At 44.2% G+C, this 26,266-nt stretch overlaps 1 protein-coding gene across 1 annotated transcript; it reads right to left on the bottom strand.

The window, feature by feature from the left end:
- Window positions 1-2,471: 2,471 nt before the first annotated feature.
- FMO4 (flavin containing dimethylaniline monoxygenase 4) lies at window positions 2,472-25,615 on the bottom strand. Its single transcript, XM_042976678.1, has 11 exons — window positions 24,996-25,615; window positions 24,592-24,842; window positions 23,066-23,205; window positions 20,886-21,023; window positions 17,710-17,898; window positions 16,449-16,611; window positions 11,981-12,123; window positions 10,316-10,515; window positions 8,630-8,982; window positions 6,405-6,474; window positions 2,472-4,500 (listed from the first exon to the last, which is right to left on the bottom strand). The coding sequence occupies exons 4-11, from the start codon at window positions 21,015-21,017 to the stop codon at window positions 4,101-4,103; spliced, it is 1,650 nt and encodes a 549-aa protein (XP_042832612.1). The 5' UTR covers window positions 21,018-21,023; window positions 23,066-23,205; window positions 24,592-24,842; window positions 24,996-25,615; the 3' UTR covers window positions 2,472-4,100.
- Window positions 25,616-26,266: the final 651 nt, after the last annotated feature.

The following is a 26,266-nucleotide window of genomic DNA, read 5'->3' as shown; positions in this document are numbered from 1 at the left end:
TGCCGGCTGCACCCAGGAACGTTTGCTGGTTGCTGCTGCCGATGCCCAGATACTGCAGCCGGGGGCCAGCCCGCCCCAGAGAAAGTTCGCGCGATCGTGTAGCAGCGGCGTTTCAGGGATTATGGAAAATCACAACAGGCATCTGGCACCGGGCTCCGCCCCCAGCGACCTTGTTCCAGCACCAGCGAATGTGGCCGTTCTCCCGGGTCCGCCGGGGTCTTTGCCTGTGCAGGGGCCACGCCGCCTCTACCAGCTGTCCTCCCAGCGGGGGAACTGCCTCTCCCGTGTGGCCCAAAGCCCCCCGGACCCCACTCTGCTCCTGGGGATTCGCCCTTCCCACCCGAACGCCGCCAGGTATGGAGCTGCGGGGTTTCAGCCTCTGCTCCCCCTGTTTATACTCTTAAGGGAATTTAAACCCTCTCCTTTCTCCTTTCTCCCTTTTTAGTTCAGTCCCTGTGGGTGTTTCCACTTTTCCACTTTCTCTCCAGCTGCTTTTGGGGGGGTGCTTTTCCCATATTCTCCCCCCTGTCTCCATCCTCTCTCCGCACACAAAAGTGGCTCCTTGCCCTATGTGGCTTCTCTCTCCCCCAGTTCACCTCTCCACGCCGTGTACCTGCTAAGTTCTGTGGTTCAGGTGGTGCAGACTGTTGTGTTAACCTCAGATCAGTTTTCTAGGTGTGCAGGATGGTTTAGTGTTGATCTGGCTGTATTTCATCAAAAAATTTTCATTTAAATGTTTGTTTATTTTTGAGAGAGAGAGACGGAGCACAAATGGGGGAGGGGCAGAGAGAGAGAGAAACTCCAAATCTGAAGCAGGCTCCAGGCTCCGTGCCTGGATGGTCCGATGTGGGGCATGAACTCATGAACCATGAGATCATGACCTGAGCCTAAGTAGGATGCATAACCAACTGCCCCTGCAGTGGCCTTTTCATGATACCTTTTTTTTTTTTTTTTCGGGAACTAAGGTCATGGCATGTGATAAGTAGAATATTCAGAAGTCTATTCAAGGTTCAGGGAGGGAATGTCCAGCTTGGAATGTCATCCATAAGCAAATCAAGGTGGTAAGGGGTGAATTGGAGGAGTTCTCTCTCAAGGCAACTCAATCTCAAGGCCTTAGGGTTGCATGTTTGGATTCAAATCTCTGTTCTGTCTCTCCCTTGCTCTGTGAATCGGGGCAAATTACTTCTCGGAGTTTTCTTTCTCATCTAAAAATTAATACATGGAAAAATAAATCGCCACATTACATGTAATGAGATAATAAAGACATCTCAGTTCTGCTTTCTCCTTCAAGAACTTGGGCATAGATAAATATGACATTGCTCTTGTTGGTCAGCTTTGAAGATTTGGAATTAGGTGTCCCTTCTACTAGGTGACGTTGTTAGTAAAAATCCAGACATATCAACAAGTTATGTCAGGGGCTCCACTCCTAATGATTGAGAATGATTCCTCCTTTGCTGACGTTTCCCTCTGCATTCTGGGGGGGGGCCACCGGAGTGGGGTGTGTGTGGTGATGACGGCAGCCATGATGGTGGCAAGGGGCCTCAGTGATTTGGTGGGGGTCACGAAGACAAAAGAGTGATCTTAGCTGGAAAGTGCTACCAGGGGATTCATGGAGAGCAAAGGCCATGCTTTCTGATTAGGCAAGAGGGAAAGGAGCCGGGCAACAGGTTTCAAATCCTTTAAGTCAGAGAATTGAAAATGTCCTCGGGCTCATCAGCTATTGATAGTTAATTTACTGGGTAGCTAACATCCTGTATTGTCTCACTGTTTGCTTTTAAGGTAGATGCCATTATTACCTTTCTCCTCGTTTTCCAGATGAGGATACTGAGGCTTAGCCAGGCTAAGTCACTTGGCCAAGCCCTCACAGCTCATGGCAGAACTGGGATTATAATCCAAGTCAGAGAGAGTGCTTTCAACCAGGACACATGGTTGCCAGTTATTGTATAGCCATATTGACTCTATTTGCCATATGGGTTTCTTGCTGTTGGTGAACTGTTCTTGTTCGTTTGCATGGCTGAGGGAACCTGAGGATGTTTATCATGTTGGCAGGAGAAAGAATCTGGGTAGGAGAACACAGACAAGAAACGTCAGCTGGTGAGGCAACTGGTAAGCCATCAAATATTTATTTAGCAATATTTTGGATCAGGCAGTGTTTTAGCTGAATAAGACGCAACTCCCCTCAGTAACTTCTCATTTGTTAGGAGACAGACACAAAAAGAATGTTACAGTTGATCCTTAAACAACGCAGCACTGCCCAGTAAAACATCTGTATAACTTCTCATTCCCCCCAAAATCTAACTCTACTAGTACGCTAATCACCTACTGTTGACCGGAAGCCATCCTGATAACATAAAGTCAATCAACATATATTTTGTGTGTTATTTGTATGATAGACTGTATTCCTATAAAGTAATAGAGAAAAGAAAATGTTATGAGGAAAATCGTAAGGAAGAGAAAACATACTTATAGGACTGTACTGTATTTATTGAAAACGATTTGCATATAAGTAGACCCATGCAGTTCAAACCTGCATTGTTCAAGGGTCCACTGTACATGACAGTAAGAAAAGGGCAACGACAAAGCAGTACATGAAGGGCAGTCGTTACAAATTGGAGGTAACTCTGCTTTAAGGATCCAGGGAAGGCTTCACAGAGGGAGATAATCGATCTCTCTCTCGAAAGAGAGTTGGGTGGATTCGCGTTCCCAGTGGAGGCAATGCCTTGTGCCAAAGAGAGGAGGTATGGCGCAGCTGACAGTTCGGTAGTGTTGGATGGTAGGTCCAGAGTGGAGTGGGGGAAGCTGTAGGACAGGACTCTGGCGACCTGGGCAAATGCGGTCAGATCACGAAGGGTCTCCTCTTCCAGGTTCAGTAATTTGGACGATTATCTCTAATCAGAGGAGGAATTTTGAAGGATAGTAAACAGTCTGCACTGGATCCTTTCTGTCTGCCCTTCCGTATATGCTCTCCATTGTCTTTGCTCTGACTGCACTTTAGGAGGCCGACTTCCGTGGGTGACATCAGTCGGTATGTTAGTTTCCTAGGATTGCCACCACAAAATACCACAAACCAGGTGGCTTGTTCATTCACCGTTCTGGAGGCTGGAAGTCTGGAACCCAGGTGTTAGCAGGATTGATTTCCTCGGGAGGTTCTGGGGGAGAGTCTGTTCATGCTTCTCTCCTAGCTTCCAGCGTTTGGGCCATCCTCAGCTTGTGGATGCATCACTCCGACCTCTGCTCGTCTTCACACAACATTTTCTCCCGTGTCTCTGTTGGTGTGTCTTATCGTCATTGATAAGGACACCAATCATATTGCATTTAGCTCACCCTACTTCAGTATGATCTCATCTTAAATTGATTACATTCACAAAGATCCTATTTTCAAACAAGGTATAGGTACCAGGGGTTAGGACTTGCATATAACTTTTTGAGGGGCACGATTCAATCCACAATAGTTGGTAACCTTGCCCTTTGAGTTTTGGCTGGGTTAGGCCATTGGGGAGCATGGGCAGGGGGTCAGAGGGAGGGAAGAAAATAAACTTAGGGAACTTATTCCCAAGCTTTGCACTTTTGGGGTCACCATGGACTGCCTTCATCTGTCAGCTGAAGGCCGTAACTCTTGAGGTGTAGCCCTCTCCACAAAAAAGTCTCTCTGTCTCATTTATAATTGTTTTCTCCCCTTGCCTCATTAGGCCTCAGAATGGTAAAAATATCTCATTGTTACTAGTCTGGGAGTATTTCATTATCCCTATGATTTCCTTACAGTCTGCCCAAACCCAAATCTCTATATTAAAATTTCCACCAAATTAACTAATTTGAGTGTCATCTTATTCCAATCAGCATTTTTATGGAAACAATGACAATATTTTTATTTTACATAATTGCTTAGGTAGCAGAGTAGAGTATGGATTGGAAAGGGAGGCAAGAAAGGAGGCACTGAGACTAGAGAGGAAGGCAGTAAGTATAATAATTCAGGTAAGAGATGACTGGACTTGAACTTGAAAGATAGTGGTTATGATGGAGAGGAGAGGAGGGATGCACAACTATTTGGAGATAGAATTAATATGGCTCGGGACAACCCTTGTAACCAATCAGATTCATCCTCACCAAATACTGGTAAGAGGAAATTCTTGCACCAACTTCAGAAAAAGTGAAGATTTACAGATCAGCAGAAGAGAGGCAAGTAGGATAGGTACCCCCCAAACTTTTAAATAATGTGACATGGAGCCAGGCTTGGTGGAATCAGGGACGATTCGAGTTTTTAAGGGTTTCAGTGTCCTGTCCCATTGGGTCAGGATGGCATTTCTGGCTCCATCCCATTTCCCAGGTCCCTTTAGGCGGTACTGGTAAGGAGTACACGGCCCAAAGAAAACTTCCCAAGCGAGTCTGGGATCCTTGAGGAACAGAAATGGGACACTGGGCTTGGCGCCTATGCATGCGGCAATGTCATCCATGTAGGTGATGTACTCAAGTTTGTCTTTACTGATGTCTTTCATCACACCCCTGCAGGGGAGAAAGATGGATCATTTTTCAGTTTCAAGTTATAAGTCACCCTTCCTCCCGCCATTTTGTTTCTTTTTATCACAGTCAAGCCATGTTTGGGAATGTTTTTCTATGTTGCAAAGCAAAAAAAAAATAAGAATTTATCTACAGAAGGTATTTGGGAAGGTAATTTTGTTAAAGGAGATGGTAAAAGGAGGCAATTGGAAGAGCAGTTCTAGATAATGTTTTAGGTTCTTGAATTTGATATAAGCGTAAAATCTCATCCAGTCTCAATACAGCACTTATTGAACGAATGAACATGATCAGAAAGCATCACATATATGGCCACCTAAATTAGTGTTATTGACATTAATTGTGAGTTGAGAGAGCCATACATGGGGCCCTGAACATGACACAGATGTGGGTATCATGTATATGAAAGCTTTATTCCTACCTATTTCTGTGGTTAGTAAACTTTCACGATGTCCTAATGACATTCATTCATTCATTCCTTCAATAAATATCACATGAGGCATCATGCTAGCTGCCAGGAATCTAACAATGAATAAAACAAAGTCTGTGTGGTCAAGAACCTTACCTTCTAGTGAGGAAACTAACAGGCTATAAAAACCCTCAGCCAAGCAGATATATAATAAATCAGGTGGTAATAGGTATTATGAAGAGATATAAAGGAGGGGGGGAATGCAATGAAGGGATTGAGTAGGCCGCCATATTTATACAGTGTTGTCAGAGAAGGCTTCTCTTAGGAGGCGGTATTTGACAGAGTGAGCCTGTAGGTATGGGGGGAGGGGAGGGGAGAACATTCCAGGCAGAGGTTAGAGTAAGTGCAAAGGTTCTGAGGGGGCTAGGTTTGGGGTGTTGTTTGAGGACCAGGGAGGAGGCTGCCTCGGACTGGAGCAGTATGGGTGAGGTGGGAGGACAGTAGGCAGTGAGGGCACAGAGACAGCTGGTTGCTCTGGAGCACTGGGGAGCCCCAGGGAAGTTTCTGGGAGTGAAATGGGAAGCAATTAGAGGGTTTTGACCAGAAGGACAATGTGGTGCTCCTCACTTCTGCCACAGTGTCAAGACTTGACATTCTCTGTATAAGAGCAGAGAGGAGGCCGGGAGACCAGATAAGTGGTGACAGCCAGTGTCCTAGTGAGAGGTGACAGTGGCCTGGTCTGGGGTGGCTGTGGGGGTAGCTAGAAGGGTCTGGATTTCTACCTTCTGTTCGAAGGTAGGAGCTGACAGTATTTGCTGATGTGCGGTATGGAGAAAAAAAGAGGAGAAAAGGATCGCTCAGGGGTTCTGGCTGATCACCCAGAGTGAGTAGCCAGTGACTGAGAAGGGGAAGAAAAGTCTCAGAGCAGCCCGGGTGCAGGATGAGTGGGCAGGTGTTAGAGGGCTAGAGTTCATTCTTAGCTGTATTAAATTTGAGATATCTAAGTGGTATCCAAGTGGAGATATCTAGAGGGACTTGGATTAGGAGTTGGAATTCGAGGGAGAGACTTGGCAGTCATGACTATGTGATGGAATTGAGAGCCACAGGCCTGGGTGAGGCCGCCTAGGAGTGGGTGTTCGTAGAAGTGAGAAAGGATCTGAGGATTAAGGTTGGGGTTCACCAATATTTAGGAGCGAGGAAGAGGTGACCAGGAATTGCAGAGAAAGAGCAGCCTAAGAGACACAAGAACAAAGACACAAGGGGGTTCTGGGGGCCAAGTGAGCTCAAGGTTGCCACCTGTTGGGGCCCTGGCTCTGTATTCTGCTGAGAGGAGCTGGTACCCCCACCTAACACATCCGAGACCACACATCTAGTTGGCGGAACAGTTGGGATTAAAAGCATATTCTTCTGGCTCCGATGCAGGTTTGTGGGTACGGAAATACATTGGTAGGTTTTCCCGAAGAAGCTGCGTGTCGTGTCATACCTTTCTATGAGCTGCTCCTTTTTCGTAGCCTCAGCCATCAATTTTGGAGACGGAGGTATCTTACAGAGTCCTGTGAGAAACATTGGAAAGAACATTAACGTCACATGTGCCTTTTCCTTTGCGTTCTCTTCTCCCTCGTTTCTGGCCCCCCACTGCTCTATCCTTAGGACGTGTAATAGTCAAAGCTTAGACTGGAACTAGAGGTAATTTCTGGAAGCATAATGCCCCTCCAAACCCACTTAACCAGGGTTCGTGGCATTCTACTGCCAGAATTATGAGGATGGACGCCCCTGTCACCCAGCCCTCAGCCTGCACTGACCCATCGGCCATTGGTACCTGCTCCAGCTCATTTACCTGCTTGCACATTACATATATTCATATATACTGTTTGTATTGTATTGTCTGTATACCCCTGTTTGTATGTGTGCGTTAAAGCTATTCGTGGGTTAAGTGTAACTACTTAAAATGACCTTGTTTTTATAGCCCTGCTTTGACATGTCTTCACTCCTGTTGTACCGGAAGCCTCGCGCGTGGAAGCGCCTGGTGGTCCCTCAGCCTCACAGAGAGACTAGGCTCTGACCTCTTGAGTGGTTGTGGGCATGTGTTCCTTCTCGGTCTCTCTCCTAGACGGTCTCAGCTCTTGGACTCTGCTCGTCCGACCGGAGCCAAGTGCTGGCCCCAGGGTGGGGGGGTTAGTATCTGCTTGAGATAGGTCTGACTTAGCCCCGTCGTGTGCTTGCCACTAGAGTCACTTTACCCTGTAAAAAGCGGGCAAGACTTTACCTAGTGGTTCTCAGATTGCGTCTGGAGGCTCTCTGGAGAAGCATGCAATCCCTCCTGTGGCGTCATCTAATTGAGTTTTGTTTTGTCAGCTCTATCATTCTGGTGAGCATTTTTGAGCTCATTACAAAACATTAAAAAAACCTCAAAACACCACGTACTTAAGAGTCTTCTGAGGTTTTAATATAACCAGATAATGTTGTGAAAGCACTTTAACTGGGCTTAAAGAAAGAAATATTTGTGATCATTTAATGAAAATGTGCAGAATCTGAGGTCTATTACATTTGTAGAGGGTGAATGAAGTCGACACAACTTAGTACTGTGTTATATACTGTTGATAAATTACTGGTGATTGTTTTTATTCATTAATGACACAATTCTGCTAAAGAACACCTGGTTGGCTCAATTGTGATTGCTGTTTATAGTTAAAAAATCAGGGGCGCCTGGGTGGCTCAGTCAGTTAAGCGTCATGACTTTGGCTCAGGTCATGATCTTGCACTTTTTGAGTTTGAGCCCCGCGTCGGGCTCTGTGCTGACAGCTCAGAGCCTGGAGCCTGCTTCGGATTCTGTGTCTCCTTCTCTCTCTGCCCCTCCCCTGCTCACGCTCTGTCTCTCCCCCTCTCAAAATAAAATAAAATAAACATTAAAAAAATAAAAAAATCATGCAAACGCAATTCTTTAAAATGCTTACTAATCTAAAACCTGCCCTACTTTGGAGAGGTATGATAGTAACAGCAAGAGTAAGAATGCCAGTTATCAATTAGTAGAGTTCACTGTGTGCCAGGTACCATGATAAGTGGTCGGCAGACATTATCCATCTCACAAAACTGTTGTGAAAGAGGTTTTATTATCCCCATTTTACAGACGAAGGGGCTGAGATTCAGAGAGGTCCTCACAAAGATAGTGAGTTTTAGAGTCGGGATCAGACCCTGGTAACCCCGACTCCATCGTCTGTGCCCTTACTGTGAAAACTGACAGCAGTTAGTGTCTAGTGTCTAAAATATTTTTTTATAGGCATTCCTCAAAGGTTACCATCTCCTCAGAACTCAACTTTATTCACAGTCTGCATTATTCCAGCAACTTCCTTTGGAAGGGATATAGAGTTCTACTTCTAGAAATAAATAGAAAGATTTAGAAGTAAATAAGCTAGAGTAGAACAGAATAAGGATCCCAAAGCTTCCAACAATTTCAGTTAATCTGAGAAACATGATTATATGTTGCTGTGCAAGTTAATCCCATCCACACAACCCAAACCTTTTTTCCACCGTCACATTAGTGACATAAGCACACCCATGACAATATGACTCATATATGAAATTAAATATTTCCTAAACTTGAAATATCTTACGGTACGTTAGCTCACATCTGTTCCATTTTGGCTGAACCACAAGACACTAACTGGAAACTGAGTTGATCACGTGGGGCTTTAAATAGAGTCAAGGTACCTCTGAATACTCTTGTGGCCCAACGTGCCTGGAGCTCTGTGCCTGATAAGATGGACCCTTTAAGGCTGATGAGGCCAATGATAGCTAACGTTGCCCTCTCCAGGTTTGAAGGAAAGACCTGCTTATACAGGAATATCTTCTTTGTACAAAGGCTTTTGAGAGGCTCTTCAAGGAAGGGAAAAGAAAATGTGTATCCTGTCGTAAAGATCACAACGTCGAGGTTTTCCTCCACTGTTCCGTCTTCAAAGACAGCAGAGGTTTCCGTGAACTCCTTCACGCTGGTTTTCATAGTGACCGTCCCACAGAGGATACAGATTGGCAGTTCATCATTCACAATGAATTTTGGTTTTCTCCTTTGACACAGAAGGGAAAATTATTCATTGTAGTTGTATCTGTGAGACGCTTGAGCAAATTATGTATTTGGTCAGCTCAGGGGAATTATCTGCCAAGCCAAGGGAGTGAATTGACCAATGTCTAGTTCAAAGTTGTCTACCCAACTTACTGTTTCAATAACATCTTTTGTTTTTCTGCTTCCAGTAGAAGGCATGTGGAAAATGGCTAAACCTATTCTTTCCTGCCTGGGGTTTAAAATTCTCTGTCTCTTGAAATTCATTTCTGGAGCAATGCTTTTCTCGAAGAATTAGGACCGAGTATACAGCAATCCATTTAAGAATCAGGTCTCACATCACCCAGGCCTCAAAGGATTGACGTTAGACAAAGAGGAAATTAGCAAGAAACTTTTTGGATAAAAATAAAAAAATCTGAACCAAGTTATGCAGAAAAATATTTTTTATTACAAACATCATTCCATCTAATCATGGCAGGTATAATGTCTTTATAAAATTGACATATCAAATCATCCACTGCTGTTAATTTTCTTTGTAAGTTGAGAGCTGTCTTACGAAAAAAAAAATATTTGGGTCAAGCATAAAATAGAAGTCACATTTAATGACCTTACATTCATTTCAAAAGTTTTCTTTTCCTTGCCATGTGCAGCTTCATACAGATGTATGTTATATTAAAATGTTTAATTTTAGGAACTCCTATTGGAAATTCATCCTCTAATCATTCAGCCAGAGAATCATTGGCAAGAGCTGGCCATCTGTACTCAAGATGCTGCAAATATTCCATTTGTAGATGGTGCCCATTTCAGGACTCCTCAAAGCCAATTTTAACGTCCTGACTTTCAAGCTAACATCCTGACTTTTCAAGAAATGAAGAGTTTTTATCTTTCATTATATTCTAGCCTCATGAATTACTACTTTTGTTACCAGACAGAGAATATTCTTATTTGTGGTACCTGATGGACATTGTCTTAAGGAACTAAGCCCAGAGCAGAATAAATAAAGGCAGCATAATAATTACTGAAGATTTGAGTTCTGAATAAAGTAGAATTAAAAATTATTGATTGTTCTTTAAAAATATGTTTATTTAGAGACAGAGAGAGAGAGAGCACGTGCATGCACCTGAGTGAGTGGGGGAGGGGCATAGAGAGAGAGGGAGAGACAGAATCCCAAGCAGGCTCCATGCTGTCAGTGGAGAGCCTGACTGGGGGCTTGATCTCATGACCTTGGGATCATGACCTAAGCCGAAATCAAGAGTTGGACACTTAACTGACTGAGCCACCCAGGTGCCCTCAAATTATCGGTTCAATTATTTTCCCATTAAATAAAAAAATTTAAGTACCCCTTTGTAATACTTAATCCATAATTCTCATGGTTCAATCTTTTATTCATTTGCCTCTCTTGAATCCAGTTTAGTACACATGAGGGCAGAACTTGCGCCATAAAATTAAGGTATCTTCTTGTAATCACCATATTATAGGGGTAACCCCCATTTGAACAGCGGTGGATAACCCAGGCACCAGTTCTAGTACTGAGAAGTACCTAAAAAGTAAGGAAGGATACATATACGTACATCATTTTGTAGCATGTTTGCTTGATGTGCTTCAAATGTTCTTATAACATTTGTCCTTTTTAAAGAAGTTTTTATCTTAATCCCAGTTCATTAACATCCAGTGTTATATTAGTTTCAGGTGTACAATATAGTAATTCAACCCCTGCACACATCACCCGGTGCTCATCGCGCCAAGTGCACTTTTAGTCCCCATCACCTATTTCGCCCATCCCCCCACCTCCCTCCCTTCTGGTGCTCTCAGCTTGTTCTCTGTGGGTAAGAGTGTGTTTCTTGGTTTGCCTCTTTCTCCCTTTGCTCATTTGTTTCCTAAAGTCCACACGTGAGTGAAATCATAGGGTATTTGTCTTTCTCTGACTTATTTCACTTAGCGTTATACTCTCTGGCTCCATCCATGTTGTTGCAAATGGCAAGATTTCCTTCATAGCTTCTGTTTTTAACTGGTGAGTTTGTACATACAACTACAAATGACTGTTTCTGTTGTTTTCGTTTTTATAAGTCACTTTTTCCTGATCTATATATCTGTTAAGTATTTTTTATCATGTTCACTATAAAAATTATAGTGCTAGTAGATATGTGCACTGTTGACCTGGCGACCTTTTACATACAAATAATACAGAATGTAAAGTGGAGTTTTGGGAAAGCAATTTTAACTGAGTTCAATAAAAATCTTAAAAATCTCTTTCCCGGGGTGCCTGGGTGGCTCAGTCGGTTGAGTGTCCGACTTCAGCTCAGGTCACGATCTCACGGTCCGTGAGTTCGACCCCCGCCTCGGGCTCTGGGCTGATGGCTCAGAGCCTGGAGCCTGCTTCCGGTTCTGTGTCTCCCTCTCTCTCTGCCCCTCCCCCATTCATGCTCTATCTCTCTGTCTCAAAAATAAATAAACATTAAAAAAAAAAATTAAAAAAAAAAATCTCTTTCCCAAATCTAATAATGTCGTATAATATATGTTAAAGTGGAGCAGATTTCTAACTTGCGAATCTATGCTTGGACTTTCTAAAGTCATTCTGCACACTTCGTGGGCAAAGTGAAGGCTGTTTTTATCTGAAAACAAATTCTAAATGTGACTTCTAATAGAAAATTTGGACATGTTCAGAAAATAACTTCCATTTTCTATTTTTATATGGGGGTTTCGCCAGAATTATGAAGAGAGAGTGTAAAAACAGATCAGTGGTCTGGGTGGAGTAATTTATTCATTTGGTCTTGTTCCTGAAACAGTGCCTCTGAAAAAATGCCTCGTGGTCTGGCATCCACACAGTGTCCTTGACCCCTCTTGGAGATGTTTCAATTCTGTTATGTGTGGATTTTTTTTTTTTTTTCACTCACGTTGGGTCCACATGACTTAGCAATCGGCCAATGTGCTTTATAGTCTTGTATCCCTCTCTCCAGCCACCAGAAATGATGATGGGGTGGGGGTGTGGATTCACCCTTGTGTACCTGAGCTGCCGTTCGACTGAGTTCCACTGCCACGTCCCCTCCAGTGTTCCCAAGACCGATCACTAACACGCGTTTGCCTTGAAAGCCTTCTGGGCTCTTATATTCCTGACTGTGCAGGATCTGGCCTTTAAATTTATGAATACCTGAGGGGAGGGAGGGATCAGAAAATCAGAAGCATCTAAAGTTTTATAACTCCCTAGTATGCAGGCATAGGGTCTGTAGGAAAAGGAAAGTTCCAGAAATATGTCAGCCTTTTGCTCCTGCTGCTAATTGCAGGACATAGAAGCCACGTATCATTTTCTTCTCCCATTGGATTCTCTGAGCCTGGATATAGCTTTAGTACAACCTGCAGGAGATTTAAAAATACGGGAGAATTTAAATTCCACATGAGTGCTCCCTTTTAAAGCAATTACTTGGGGAAATCAAGGTCACTGCAGACCATAAGAAACATCTCATGCACGACCCTGAACATCCTAAGCAAGAAGTAGATCGCTGATGCATGTTATTTTACCCAACAGATATATTCTATAAGAAAATGGTTTGTGTATAGAACATATTTACAAGTGAATTTTAACTCAATTATAATTTTCCACAAAAGAAATTTTGTGGCAAGTTCTCTTATACATAATGATTTTTGTGGCTTAGGCTTGCTACTTTATGCTTATTTTACTTTATTCTTTATTATAGGCTTAATGCTTTATGATACCATATGCTTATTTATACTCTATTCTTGCATTATTTACATTTGTGTTACTGACTGTTTTTTCAAGTTCCGAACACTGTTGATACAAGTATCACTCTTATGGTATTTGTATACATGAGAAGGACTCATGTATCCAAATATTTCTTCTCTTGATTTATTTTTGGTAATTATCTCCTTGGCATGTATAAAAGACATAAGTCATAGATTCATAAAAATGAAGACTGGTCGCAACAGCGGAAGTAGAGGTATTTCCAGCGGTGGCTGCAGAAATGGACATTATGAGGTGGCAGAGGAAACAAGAGTGATGGGGACAGTGACCATCAGTGAGATGAAACTCTGATGAAGAATCTGGAAGGAAACCCTGCAGTTTAGAGAGTTTAAAAGCTTCTCACCCCAATACTTCAAGTACATTTGAAATTTTAATATAAAAAAATGAAACTGTCTCCTAGAATATATCAATCTTCTTCTTCTTTTTTTTTTTTTAATTTTTTTAACGTTTATTTATTTTTGAGACAGAGAGAGACAGAGCATGAATGGGGGAGGGGCAGAGAGAGAGGGAGACACAGAATGGGAAGCAGGCTCCAGGCTCTGAGCCATCAGCCTAGAGCCGACGCGGGGCTCGAACTCATGGACCGTGAGATCGTGACCTGAGCTGAAGTCAGATGCTTAACCGACTGAGCCACCCAGGCGCCCCAACTCCGGTTCAATCTTCTATCATGGTGATTGACTGATTCATTTACTCAGTAACATTTATTTATTTATTTATTAAAAACAACTTTTTTTTTTTTTAATGTTTATTTTTGAGAGAGAGAGACAGAGACAGAGCGTGAGTGGGGGAGGAACAGAGAGAGGGGAGACACAGAATCCAAAGCAGGCTCCAGATTCCGAGCCATCAGCCCAGAGGCGGATGCAGGGCTCTCCAACTCACAAACTGTGAGATCGTGACCTGAGCTGAAATCAAGAATTAACAGACTGAGCCACCCAGGAGCCCCATGATGCCAATTTTTGTTTCAGCAGGCTTCGTGCCCAGGGTGGAGTCCAACGCGCGGCTTGAACTCATGACCCTGAGATCAAGACCTGAGCTGAGATCAATAGATACTTAACCGACTGAGCCACCCAGGTGCCCCTGATGCCAACTGAAAGGAACTTTGCATGAGACAGGCATCTATCTGCCCAGGCAATGAGACCCTAAAGACAGTCTGTGTGGAGATGACTGGGGGAGGAGCTAGGGTTCAAGGAGCTGTGCGTGGTCAGCGAGAGGGTGCGGCCCATGCTAAGGGGCTGCACTGAGAGATCCCCCTTCATGGAATGTCCCTCTGAAGCAGAACCAAGAAAGCACCCTGCAAAGTGTCAGTCTTAGGCACGTCTGCGGCCAGAGAAAACTAGCGCCTGCTTGGTGCCAGTCAAGAAAGACCCTCCCTGCCCCCTGTGACTCTAATTCCGGAAGGGTCTAGGGTTAGAGACTGTAGCTGGTGGGTGATGGGTTTGGCAAGAGGAGGCACTGGGAGAGGAAGGGGGAAAGCCATGGGTGCCTCCTGTTCCCACTGAGCGTCCAGCCCAAAGCAGGCTCCAGCCGGGGGAGGGGAAGCCCCACCGTTACATGTGGTTGCAAGTTTTGACTATTCCAGGAGGCAAGATGTTTTCATTAGGAAAATGAGAATTTTCTTGGGTGATTTTAAAGCGATGAGAGGGCTTGCCATGATCTGACAGAAAAGCGGTGGGAATGGCCCGAGATTGCGCGGCGGGGGAGAGGAAGGGCAAGCCCCACAGAGCAGGCCTGCTCTGAGAGACAAAGAGACACAGAGAGAGAGAGAGAGAGAGACAGAAACAGAGATAGAGCGTGAGCGGGGGAGGGGCAGAGAGAGAGGGAGACACAGAATCAGAAGCAGGCTCCAGGCTCTGAGCTGTCAGCACAGAGCCCGACGCGGGGCTCGAACCCACGAACCTGAGCTGGTCAGATGCTTACCTGGCTAAGCCATCTGGGTGCCCTGAACTCATTTAATTCTTAAACCACTCTCTAAATGGAATCACTGGGTTAAGTTTGCCCAGTGCTGGCACGTGGTCCGGGCTACCAGACTTTAGACCTTTGCTCCTAGGGGCACCCGGGTGGCTCAGTCAATTAAATGTCTGACTCTTGATCTCTGCTCAGGTTTTGATCTCAGGGTTATGAGTTAAAGCCCCATGTTGGGCTGGGCATGAAGAACTTTGTTCATAACTATTATGTTAAATGCCACTTATCACCAAGGGCCAATGTCCCGGGGGAACTGTAGCAGACCAGGACTCTTTGGAAACCTGAAAGCATGCCTACTCACCAAGATACCCCATGCTAGGAACACAGAGGACATTGGCATATTTGGCCTGGTGTCCTCCTGTGACAAATCCTTCTGAAGTTTGGTCTTAAACTAAGACCTCCTCAGGAGGAGTCTCTGACATCTGTATATGTGGATTTCTTCCTTCTCTATAATCTGGGTTTTGTGGCAAAAGAGAAGGGCACACGGCTATTTCTACTGCAGTCAGCCGCACCCCCCGCCCCAGAGATCATTAAAGTATGCAGAAATGTTTGCTCTTGTATTGATCCCAAACTCTCCTGTCATTCTCCTTTGTGTTTGCCCAGTCTCTTTCCTTCGGACCAGCTCTCCCAGATTACGTACATTATACTGCCGCAAGGATCCTCGCCTCTCAGCTCTTGGTTGATCTTTTGCAACAGCATCTTTTAGTCAGAGTCTAAGTACAACTGAGGGCGAGCCAACCCAAACCTGACAAGATACTGTATTCCAAAACATAGTATCACATCTTGTAAAACATCTCCCCATAGAAACATTGCTATAACAGGCGGTTCTGTATTTCTTTACTGCTGTGCCATTGTGGATTGAGCCCCCAGGCTAGCTGCAGGCTGGACCATCATTTACAATATTGCTTCTTTGCAATAGTATGCATTGAGGTCTCCCGCTGGGTCTCTAAGACATTTTTTTGAATATGATATTTTGTTAATTTGATTATGAGATTACGTTTATAAGGTTTACATTTCATTTTCTTCATTGGCCCAGGTTTGCAAGCTTTATTCTTCATAGTCTTCCTTGAAAGCTTGCTTTCTTTCTTTCTTTCTTTCTTTCTTTCTTTCTTTCTCAAATATATATATTTAAAGTTTATTTATTTATTTTTAAAGAGAGAGCATGGGAGGGGCAGAGAGAGGACAGGGGGGAGAGAAGCCCAAGCAGGCCTCACACTGTCAGTGCAGAGCCTGATGCGGGGGTTGAACTCACAAACCGTGAGATCATGACCTCAGCCAAAGTTGGATGCTTAACCAGCTGAGCCACCCAGGTGCCCCAACTGCTATGTTTCTTAAAAACAAATCTGTCAAGTTTCTTTATGCTCTCACTTTGTTTGTTTGTTTGTTTATTAATTAAGTTATTGATTTGCAGTTTACTCCTGACTCAAATGACCTGTAATTCAATGACAGAATTCAAAAGCTTGGCTTTTTTTTTTTTATGACACATCTGATAGGGTTATGTGATCACTGAACTTGAATCAGATCCGGCACGATAAAGCTTAAATAATAACAACAGCATTTATATTAATAAGTAAGTAATAAGGCCTGACACCTCCATAGCTTCCTACCTTTCCAAGTTATTTTGTACACACTTTTTCTGAGGTTGAGCATCAAGTCACTTATAATCATCATGAATTATTTCCAATGGCAAATAAACAACTTTCTTCTAGAATAACCCAGCAGAGTAGGCACGATCTCGGGTAGAAGTGACTCACCAGGAAAGGACTCCAGAGGCAAGTGAGGATTCAGGAAATGTCCAGTGCAAACCATGACAGCATCAAAGACACCTCGGTCCCGCTTTCCCTCTGTCTCTGTGACAACATCCCACTGACCAGTTTCAGAGAAGTCTGGACGCTTCGTGACATTGCATACTGTGGTCTGAAAGTAAAAGACACGCACTCACTTAAAAAAAATGTTTTTTTTTAATGTTTATTTATTTTTGAGAGAGAGGCAGAGACAGAGAGAGACAGAGCACGAGTGGGGGAGAGACAGAGAGAGAGGGAGACACAGACTCCGAAGCAGGCTCCAGGCTCTGAGCCGTCAGCACAGAGCCCGACGCGGGGCTCGAACTCACACACGTGAGATCATGACCTGAGCCGAAGTTGGACGCCTAACTGGCTGAGCCACCCAGGCACCCCCAAACACTCACTTTCTATCAATCACCTTTGGACTTCATGTAATGACTGGTATGGTAACCATGTTTGTTACTTCCAGCGGGCTGAGTGAGTCTCAGGACAGGAGGTCTGTCAATATTGGTTTATCTCCCCCCTAAAGAAATGAAGCAACTTGGGGCACCTGGGTGGCTCAGTTGATTGAGTGTCTTACTCTTGGTTTCGGTTCCTGTCATGATCTCATGGTTTGTGAGATCAAGCCCGGTCTCGGGCTCTGTGCTGACAGTGTGGAGACTGTTCTCTCCTCATTTGTGCTCTCACGCGCGCTCTCTCTAAATAAATAAATGTTAAAAAAAAAAAAAAAGAAAATAAGTAACTTGTACAAAGTCTCAAAAGTAGTCATAGAGAGCATGACCCAAAACATCTGAATGACTTCACTGGAAGGAAGAAACATTCAGTTTTTACTCCCGGTGAGAAGGAGGTGAGTTACAACACTGAATGACTTGGGAAAACACAGGAAGATGAATTTTGGCTCATTATAATTTCTGTGGTCCAGATTCCTAGTCACTTCTTCCCAGTGGGTTTCATGGGCAAAATTTATTTTTCCTTTCCTCTCATAAAGAAAAACATTCTAAATTTCATCCTGAATAAGAATTTGGATTCAGGAGAGGAACCAGGATATTCAGTATTTTAATGCCTTATTTGAGTAAAACATGAGAAGCAGGAGAAGTGAGGAGTCTTTATTATCTGCCTTGTTCATATAGAGATAAAATCAGGAATGAATTTACTTAAATATCCCATTTCCATTAGATTGCCGAATGAGCAGCCCCCATTCATTAACCTTCCGTGACCCAAGGTGTCTTACCCTAAACCGAATGTATTTCAGAAGGTCAAAGTGCTCAACAAATTCTTGGAGATAGTCCCAAAATTTTCCTTGGTTCATGTAGTTTGGATAATCTTCTTGGAAGGGGAAGTCGCTGTAACATGACATCTCTTTGCAGACGTTTGTCACTAATGACCTGTAGACCCTGGTCATCCCATCTTTAGAAGTTTCCTGTGGTGAGAGCACAGTTAGCTTGATGGGGTGGGGGAGTCAGGAGGAAGAGAAAAGAGATTGTTAGCAGTCAGTGTTCCACTCACCATTCCAAAGAATTCCATGGAAATGCAGCACTGGGTCTCTATGCTATAGTTATCAGAAATCGTTGTTGGGATTGGACTTATTAAACATAGTATCTTTATCAAACTACAAAGAAGTTAACAAAATTTAACAGGGTTCTCCAAGACTAACAATGCCATTAAGCGATTCCATGAACATGGGGCCTATGGTCTCTCCCTTGCTTATTTTCTTCCCCTTCTTTGCCATCCTCACTCCCTCAACTCATGCCCTAGACCTCTTTCTCTTGACTTTACTCAGAGAACTCCTCACTGATTTTTGTATTTATTGTCTATGTATATTTTCAATCACTCTCTCTTTATTGGCTCCTTCCCATCAGCACTTAAAATACCGAAGACTCTAATTTTTAAAAACAGAACAACACTCCCTTTCAACCTATATCTATTCCCTTTCCAGCCTTGTCTCTCTGTGTCCTATATCAATCTTCATGAAAAAAATCATCACATACTGGGCAGCCTCTGTTTTCTCATCGACTCTTCAACTCACTGTTGTCTTGTCGCAACCTCACACACTCAAAAAACGTACCAACAAAACAAAAACATGCATATTAAAAGCACAGATGGGGGCACCTGGGTGGCATAGTTGGTTGAGCATCTGACTCTTGGTTTCACCTCAGGTCATAATGCCAGGGTCACGGGATGGATCCTCACATCGGCCTCCGTGCCGGGCATGGAGCCTGCTTAGGATTCTCTCTCTCTCCCTCTCTCCCTCTCTCTTCCCCTGCCCCTTCCCCAGCTTGCATGCTCTATCAATCTCTCTCTCTCTCTCTCTCTAAAAAATAAGGCCTCAATGAACTTCTGATGGCTGAAGCTAATCTCTATTTCTCTTTTAAGTATCTTTCTTAGCTGTCAATATCCATAAGACACCGTCTCTAAGGTAGCTGTTCCGGCCGCATAGCACCCTGCACTCCCAACACAGCCCTGATCACACTGCACTGTAACAATGTGTTTTACTGTTTTTGTTCCCTACTAGACTGTAAGGAGGGCAGGGTCCTTGTCTATTTTGTCCCCATCCTGGTAGAGGGACATTATAAGCACAGGTACTCAGGTACTTGGTGAATGGGTGAACATTAACACTATCACTGCATTTTTGAAAAAGAAATAGTATATATATGACTGAAAGAAATTACATTGAAATTTATCATTATTATTATTATTTTAATTTGAGTATAGTTCACACACAGTGTTACATTAGTTTCAGATGTACAACATACATAGAAATTTTAATAGTGCAGGTATATAATTCTCATGGGTATTGGTATTATATTTAATTTGTACTTTTCTTTTTGTTTAACTCAGTATTATTTTCTAAAATTTATCTATATTACTTTATTTTTTTGAGAGAGAGAGAGAAAGAGAGAGCATGTGTGCGCACGCATGCACACACAAACGGGGTGGGCCAGAGGGAGAAAGAATCTCAAGCAGGCTCCACACTCAGCACGGAGCCCAATGTGGGGCTCGATCTCACGACTGAGATCACGACCTGAGCGGAAATCAAGAGTCGGACGCTTAACTGACTGAGCCACCCGGGCTCCCCTATCTATCTTACTTTAGGGGAAGAAAACCAAACAAACTGTGGGGTCAAATAGCAGAAGGGACACAAACCAGGCCCAGTGTTTTCTGTCCACATTGACATTTGGCTCCATTTGGTTCCATCAGGCTCACGGTACAACAAAAGAAACTTTTCTCCCCTAGTACACTATAATCACAGGGCTGTGACCATTTCTGCTTACATACATTTGCTCATTCTGTTTTCTTCACCATCTGTCGATGAATGGCAAATGCCACCTCCTCCATGAAGGCTTCCCTCATTCCTACCAGTTTGAAGTACTCTCCTCCACGCTGAGCTCCCACTGAATGTTGCTCTTCTCTTCCCCCCAAGGCCTCCTATCTTCTGACATTTTATACCTCACTGCTGGGACAGATCCCTAGGTCCCTGCCGAAGGCCCTGTGATGCCCAGGACCAGCCAGAGGCAGGTGGTATTGAGCCACTTCCAGCCCCTACTTCTGTTGCTCAAGTCACCTAACAGCTGGCCTAACCCTAAGCATAAGCCCCCAGGATGCACACCCCTCTCCCTGGAAGGACCGATCAGCATCTCGACCTTTTTTATTCTGATACTGCTGTGAAAGCTACCCACCCCCAACTCTACAGGGTCCGGATTCTTGCCTCACTCTTGCCAGTTCTCTTCCCAAAGACCCGAACAATGCCTGGGGGCTGGGGCTTCGCTCCCTGAGGCCAACCTCCGTCCTTCGAAAAGTGTCAGTGCTCCATATTCACCAATGCCATTCAGTTTAACCTATGTGACACTTTGTTCCTTTGCCTCAGAATGTCCCTGGTCCAGAAACCACTGTAACTTCCAACACTATGTTTGTGTAGCGGACTTAACTCTTCCTTCTTCCCTCCTCCAACTGTCCCTGCCCTGCCCTGCCCTGCTAAGTCTCCGGGTTCATCACCTGTCAGACTGCATCCTGCACAGTATCGGCACCTTACGTGCACAATCCCGTGTTGTTGTAGTGAGCTGCTTTCTTTTTTTGTTTTAACGTTCATTTATTTATTTTGAAGAGAAAGAAAGAGAGAGAGAGAGAGAGAGAGAGAGAGAGAGAGAGAGAATCCCAAGCAGGCTCTGTGCTAAATGTCAACAAGAGCCTGACACGGGGCTCGATCTCACAAACTGTGAGATCGTGACCTGAGCCAAAATCAAGAGTCAGCCAGCTTAACTGATTGAGCCACCCAGGCTGCCCACCCCCACCCAGTGAGCTGCTTTCTTATGTGGTCCCCAAGATAGGCTGAAGTCACCATGCCTGAGCAGGGACAAAGCCGACAGCCGGATTATGATTGATAGAGGTGGGAGGGTACGAGCTACGCACAGTAAACTTCCATAGTCCCCCGATGTCATTACTTCTCTCAAAGCAGGTGGGCTCCAGATCCTCATCCAAGCAGCACTTGATGGAGGACAGGCCGCTCACACCCGCCCCAATCACTGCGACTCGCCTGGCCATGGCACCCTGTTGGAAGAAGGGTGGCCTGAGCGTCCTCCTGTGACAAAACTGGAAGGAGCCTCCTGTCGTAGCATTCAACTTTCATGGTGGCATAAACACCCTCTTGTCATCTTTGAGCTGGGGCAGACTCACATTGTGGTTAAACATGAGGGCTTTGAAATGGGACTGTTCTGGTTTAACTCTTCGTGTCACTTACTAGCAGTGTGACCTTGGGCTAGCTTTTTTTTTTTTTTTTTTTTGTCTCCGGGCCTCGGTGTTCTCTTTAGTACAGTGGGGACGGAAATAATAATAATAGCTCTTAAATATTTGTTATGGAATTAAATGATTGATATGTCAGAAGGATTGTAGAAGTCTGTTTCCTACATAGTAAGTGCTCACTTAAATTTAGTTCTTATTATTAACTAGTATAGTCAGGACCTTGATGCCCTTGGGACTTTAGATCCCCTCAGTATGAAAAGGACCCTCTACTTCCACTTTGTCTCTCTGGACCCGAGGAATTGCGGCTAGCAAAAAAGATTAGTTTTTATTCATAGCCTCTAGAGTCCTGAAGAACAGCTGGTCATGGGTCATCCCCTACCATGCAATGGTGATATTACATGAATCGAGTGGGGGGTTCTTAACCTCGCACAGAGGCAAGACTGGCTGACCATAATGCAGAACAAAGTCCCCAAGGAGAGCTACATGGGGCATTCTGGATGAGGTCTTCTGGACATGGGGATGTCCGTGGCAGTCAGTAGAGACTGGAGGAGGTAAGTGTCATAGGGATTGAGAAGCAGTTTTTCCTGGTACTACAATTTGGGCTTCTGTCAACACCAACGTAGCTTTTGCTTTGACAGATGGGCGAACCACTCAGTTGATTCCAGCAAATCAGACATGTCACGCTGAGGCCCTCGACACGTCAGGTGGATTCAGTAGCCAATGCTGCCTTTCCCTCAGCGCCCCCCGGCCAGTCCCACACACACACAGAGTAGTCGAGACGTCAAAGTATTTGTTTTATAAAAATATATATATGTATAATTGATTTGGCTTTGCCTTTGAAGACATGGTATTTTTTTGAGGGGAGGTCTTGCTGTGTAACCCTTACGTGATTTTTGTAGCGTGATGCCGCTTATTCTAGTGCTATTTGCCTTGGGGAACCAAGAGAAAAAATATTTATTGAGACCTGAGCGCCAGTAAATGAGAAAACAAAGAGCGTCATCGTGTGACGTGATTTGTGGCCACACTGCTAGTAAGGGGCTGAGTCTGCAGCGACTCTAGATCTCTGACTCTGAGGTTGGATGTGCACATCTCCTTGGTCTGAGAGGCTAAGGTGTCCTGTGGTTCCCATTAGAAAGCCTCTTCCCTCACCTGTGCTCAGGTTTGCTGTCACATTTTTGTGATGGACTTGGGGGAATGTGTCGTATGCCTTTGCAGCTTGCCTTCTAGATCAAATCAGAGTCCCCGGGGCACAGAGTCAAAGTGTATTTATCTCCTTTACAGGGGGCAGAGGAAGACTTCTGAGCCCTTCAGACCCTCGAACTCACCTGGTCCTGGAGCAGATCCAGGGACTTGCGAGGAGATACAGAGGGATTTCTTAGGGCTGTTGCCAAATCTTACTTGCCAACCTGCCCTTTGTAGGGTTGAGACCTCCATGTCTGGCTTTCATTATTTACGACCAAACTGACACTTCTTCCCCTTAGACTCTCGGTTGACTTGGGAGTCTCTATTGAATTGAAAGAGCTAGGTAGGCTGCAATCAGAATGGACTTAGAGGCAGCAGAACTGGTTTGAACCCTGTGTCTGCAACTGATTGGCCATGTGACTCCAAACAACCTACTTGAACACCTTAAGAGTTATTGCTTATAAAATAAAAAAAAAGAGCTATGTAGAATTGTTTGAGTTTTAAACAAAGCGACATTACTCACACAAAAGTGCCCAGCACCAAATATTTATCAGTGTTCATTCCCTACCTCCCTAATCATCTCCCTCACTTCCTCTCTTTTCCCTAGAAAAGACAGCTCACACAGACAAAAGCAATCAGCGAGTTTGGAAATAAGGAGGCATACATACCTGTAGTTTCCTTTGGGGTGAGGAGGAGGATTTTCAGACAGCTTTCAAACAGAAGTAAATGGCCTCTGCCAATGAGAATACTGGAATTTCTAGGCCACTAGGTAGAAGGCCGAAGTCGGTAGATCTCAACTGTGTTCTGTCTTTGCAATCAAAACACAAAAGAAATGGTTGCTGATTGAACTGGCAAAGTGCAAAACGTGCTCCAGTGAACAGGCGAGCAGCAAATGAATCCATTCTGTTGAATGGATGGATGCACCCGGGTACCTCGAAGTGCAGTTAGAGAGCCAGGGGTGGGGACCCAAAGATGATGAAGGCCCAGTGACTAAATAATAGTAATAAGAAAAGACCCCGTAACAGGAGACGCTGCCACATGGAGAGATGTGGACACACATGACATCATGTGGCGCGTTCCTGGAACGGTTGTGTGCTCCAGGTACCAACGTTTGCAGGCCCTGTGGGGTTGTTTGGCTACACAACACAGCAACACAGAGCAACACAGAGCAACAATGTCTCTGTTGGTTAGAGACACAGAGTGGGCTGTGTTTTTCCAGGGCAAAACACCTTGTCCTTTATAGAGCCACTTAAGAAACTGTACAGGCAGCAAAAACAAATTAGGAATTTACACCTCTTGGAATTACACAACACTTGCAGATTATGAATTTCTGAGTGGGGGCAGCCATTTAAAAAATATGCTTCAAATAAAAAAGTTGAAATAAAAAAAAGGGGGGGGGGCGCCTGGGTGGCCCAGTTGGTTAGCGTCTGGCTCTTGATTTTGGCTCAGGTCATGACCCCAGGGTCGTGGGATCCAGCCTCGCATTGGGCTCTTTGCTGGGCAAGGAGCCTGGTTAAGATCCTCTCTCTCTCCCTCTGCCCCCTCTCCTCCCGCATACACACCCACATACTCTGTCTTGTTTTATCGCTCTCAAAATAAATACGTAAATATAAAAAGTATGCTTCGAGTCAATGAGGGGAGTTGGTGAGTGAACTAGAAATAGGAAGATCTGGGTTCTGGTTCTGCCTCTGGCTCTGACCGGCCGCAGGAACTTAAAATTCTTTATTTCCCCGTGAGATTGCTCCTACATTTGTAAAACAGAGGGTTCTAGTAGTTTTCCCTTTGTCCTCTTCCAGCCCAAGAGAATTGTTTTTATGTCCCAATGCCAAGTAATTGGTACCAAAATAGGTGTGATTTGAAAGGGAGGAGAGATTCCTCAGGCATGAAGGGCAGGGGGAGTGGTGGGACATAAGGTGTGTGTATGCTCTCTCTGAACTATAAAGTGTGTTATGACTGTGAGGTCCTCTGTAGCTCAAAGGTTGCTTCTAATCGGAGTTCTTTGGTAAATGAGCCCTAATCTATTAAACTGGACTTTTGAACGACACGAAAACCCCATCCCAGACCTGCCAGACCAGAAAATGTAGGAATCATTTCTGAAATATGGAGAGACTTGGGTGATCTGCAAATCATGCGATCGATCATGATTCATTTGGGTTTGGAATTTGATCTGTTTATATTTCTTATTATCACTCACCAATGCTATAGTATTTCCTAACACCTGTGGAGTATTTTATGTTTCCCAACGCTTGGCACTCCTATGTCATCCGTAAAATGACATCAGAGGGGAGAACAGAATCACAGAAAGTCCTGGGATGCTGTTATTCTCACTGACAGCTTTCTTTCAGATGGTTGCTCCCGACAACGTAACTTTGTTTCCTTACAACAGCTCCTTTGCTTTCTGACTTTCTCCTTAATTCTGTTGCTTTCACCCTGATCAAGAGGCTCCTGAAGAAGACATTCATCCTTAAGGAAGGCACTCAGCAAGGGGAATATTCATCCTCTGCAAAAGAGGTTTCTGGAAACATTTCCCCCCATTTAAAAAAAAGAAAAGAAAAGAAAAAAAGACAATGACAATGAAGAATAGCCCAGCACACTTACCTTATTGGCACAGAGCAGTTACTCTGACAACTTATTTCTCAAAGCAAATAGACAAGATAGTGCTTGCCTTAAAAAAAAAAATTCGAATCTCAAACTCTTTGTTCTAAAAGAAAAACAACATCACAGGAATGCAGACTTTAAGTTCTCTGTTTCCAGTCTTGCTGGTGACAGCAGAGAGTATCGTCCTCACTGAGGATGAAAAGTTGTGTGGGACAAGGGCTTGCTACTTCTGTGATATGAGGGGAGGGCTAAATGACGAGTTAGATTACTGGCTCTGGATTCGAAGAACATACACGACCTCTGCCCCCCTCCCTCCCAAACGTCACACTTCCGGCAAAGCCCGAAACTTAAAGCACGTGGTAAGCGGCTGCTTTTCTCACAGTAGCCTTTAGAGGGCACCAGAGTCACCGCCAACATCACAGCCCTGCGTGAAACAGGCATTCTGCTTGCTAGATTCTTCTGTGTCATTTAGTCCCCGGAGCCATCCTAGGAGCCGTCCAAACGACAAAGTCATTTCGGTGACTATCACCTCGCCAAGTTCTTTCATGTCTACAGGTCTCTAACCCGAGAAATATGATTTTAAAATCCAGAACTTGTAAGGAATTTAAATATTGTCATCCTTTCAGAAAGGGTCAGCCGAGAAAGCTGGTAAAATGAGTTTGAGAAAGCACAAAATTAGTTTTAGATCTTAGCCTGGGGCACAATGAAAACAATAATTCCAGAAGCAGGAACAGAATACTAAATAGGCACCATCTTTTTGTTTTTCTTTTTTCTTTTTTTTCCTTCTCCATTGAGTGCTTGGAAGCTAGCATAAAAGGCCATCTTGAGTTCGCTGAACCCGTTTCTGGACCCCGAGCTCAAATGCAAATGCCCACAGGGGTCAAGAAGGTAACTCAGAGGAGGAAAGAGGGCCAGGTAAGACTGATCGGCAAGCACATCTCCTGTCTGTTAGGTTCAGGTAAATGGTGCTTTTTGAAAGCATGAGTCCGAAATTGCATTTTTAGGCTTTTTTCAATAGAAAACGAAAAATCCAGATTTTTACATGATATCTTCTGTTGGCCACAAGTTAATTTTTCCTGTTTAAAAATATTAAGCTTATAGAATAGCTGAAAGAACAATTTTGTTAATGAAGACCAATATATCCTTTCCCCCCGCCCAAACGTGTCCATGCGTGCACATGCGTGCGCGTGCGCACACACACGCGCGTACACACACACACACACACACACACACACACACACGAGTGTAGTCTTTAAACATCAGGATGCCAT

The sequence above is a fragment of the Panthera tigris genome, chromosome F3 (genome assembly GCF_018350195.1).
Source record: "Panthera tigris isolate Pti1 chromosome F3, P.tigris_Pti1_mat1.1, whole genome shotgun sequence".
Classification (NCBI taxonomy): Eukaryota; Metazoa; Chordata; class Mammalia; order Carnivora; family Felidae; genus Panthera; species Panthera tigris.
This window is presented reverse-complemented; position numbering and strand designations above follow the sequence as displayed.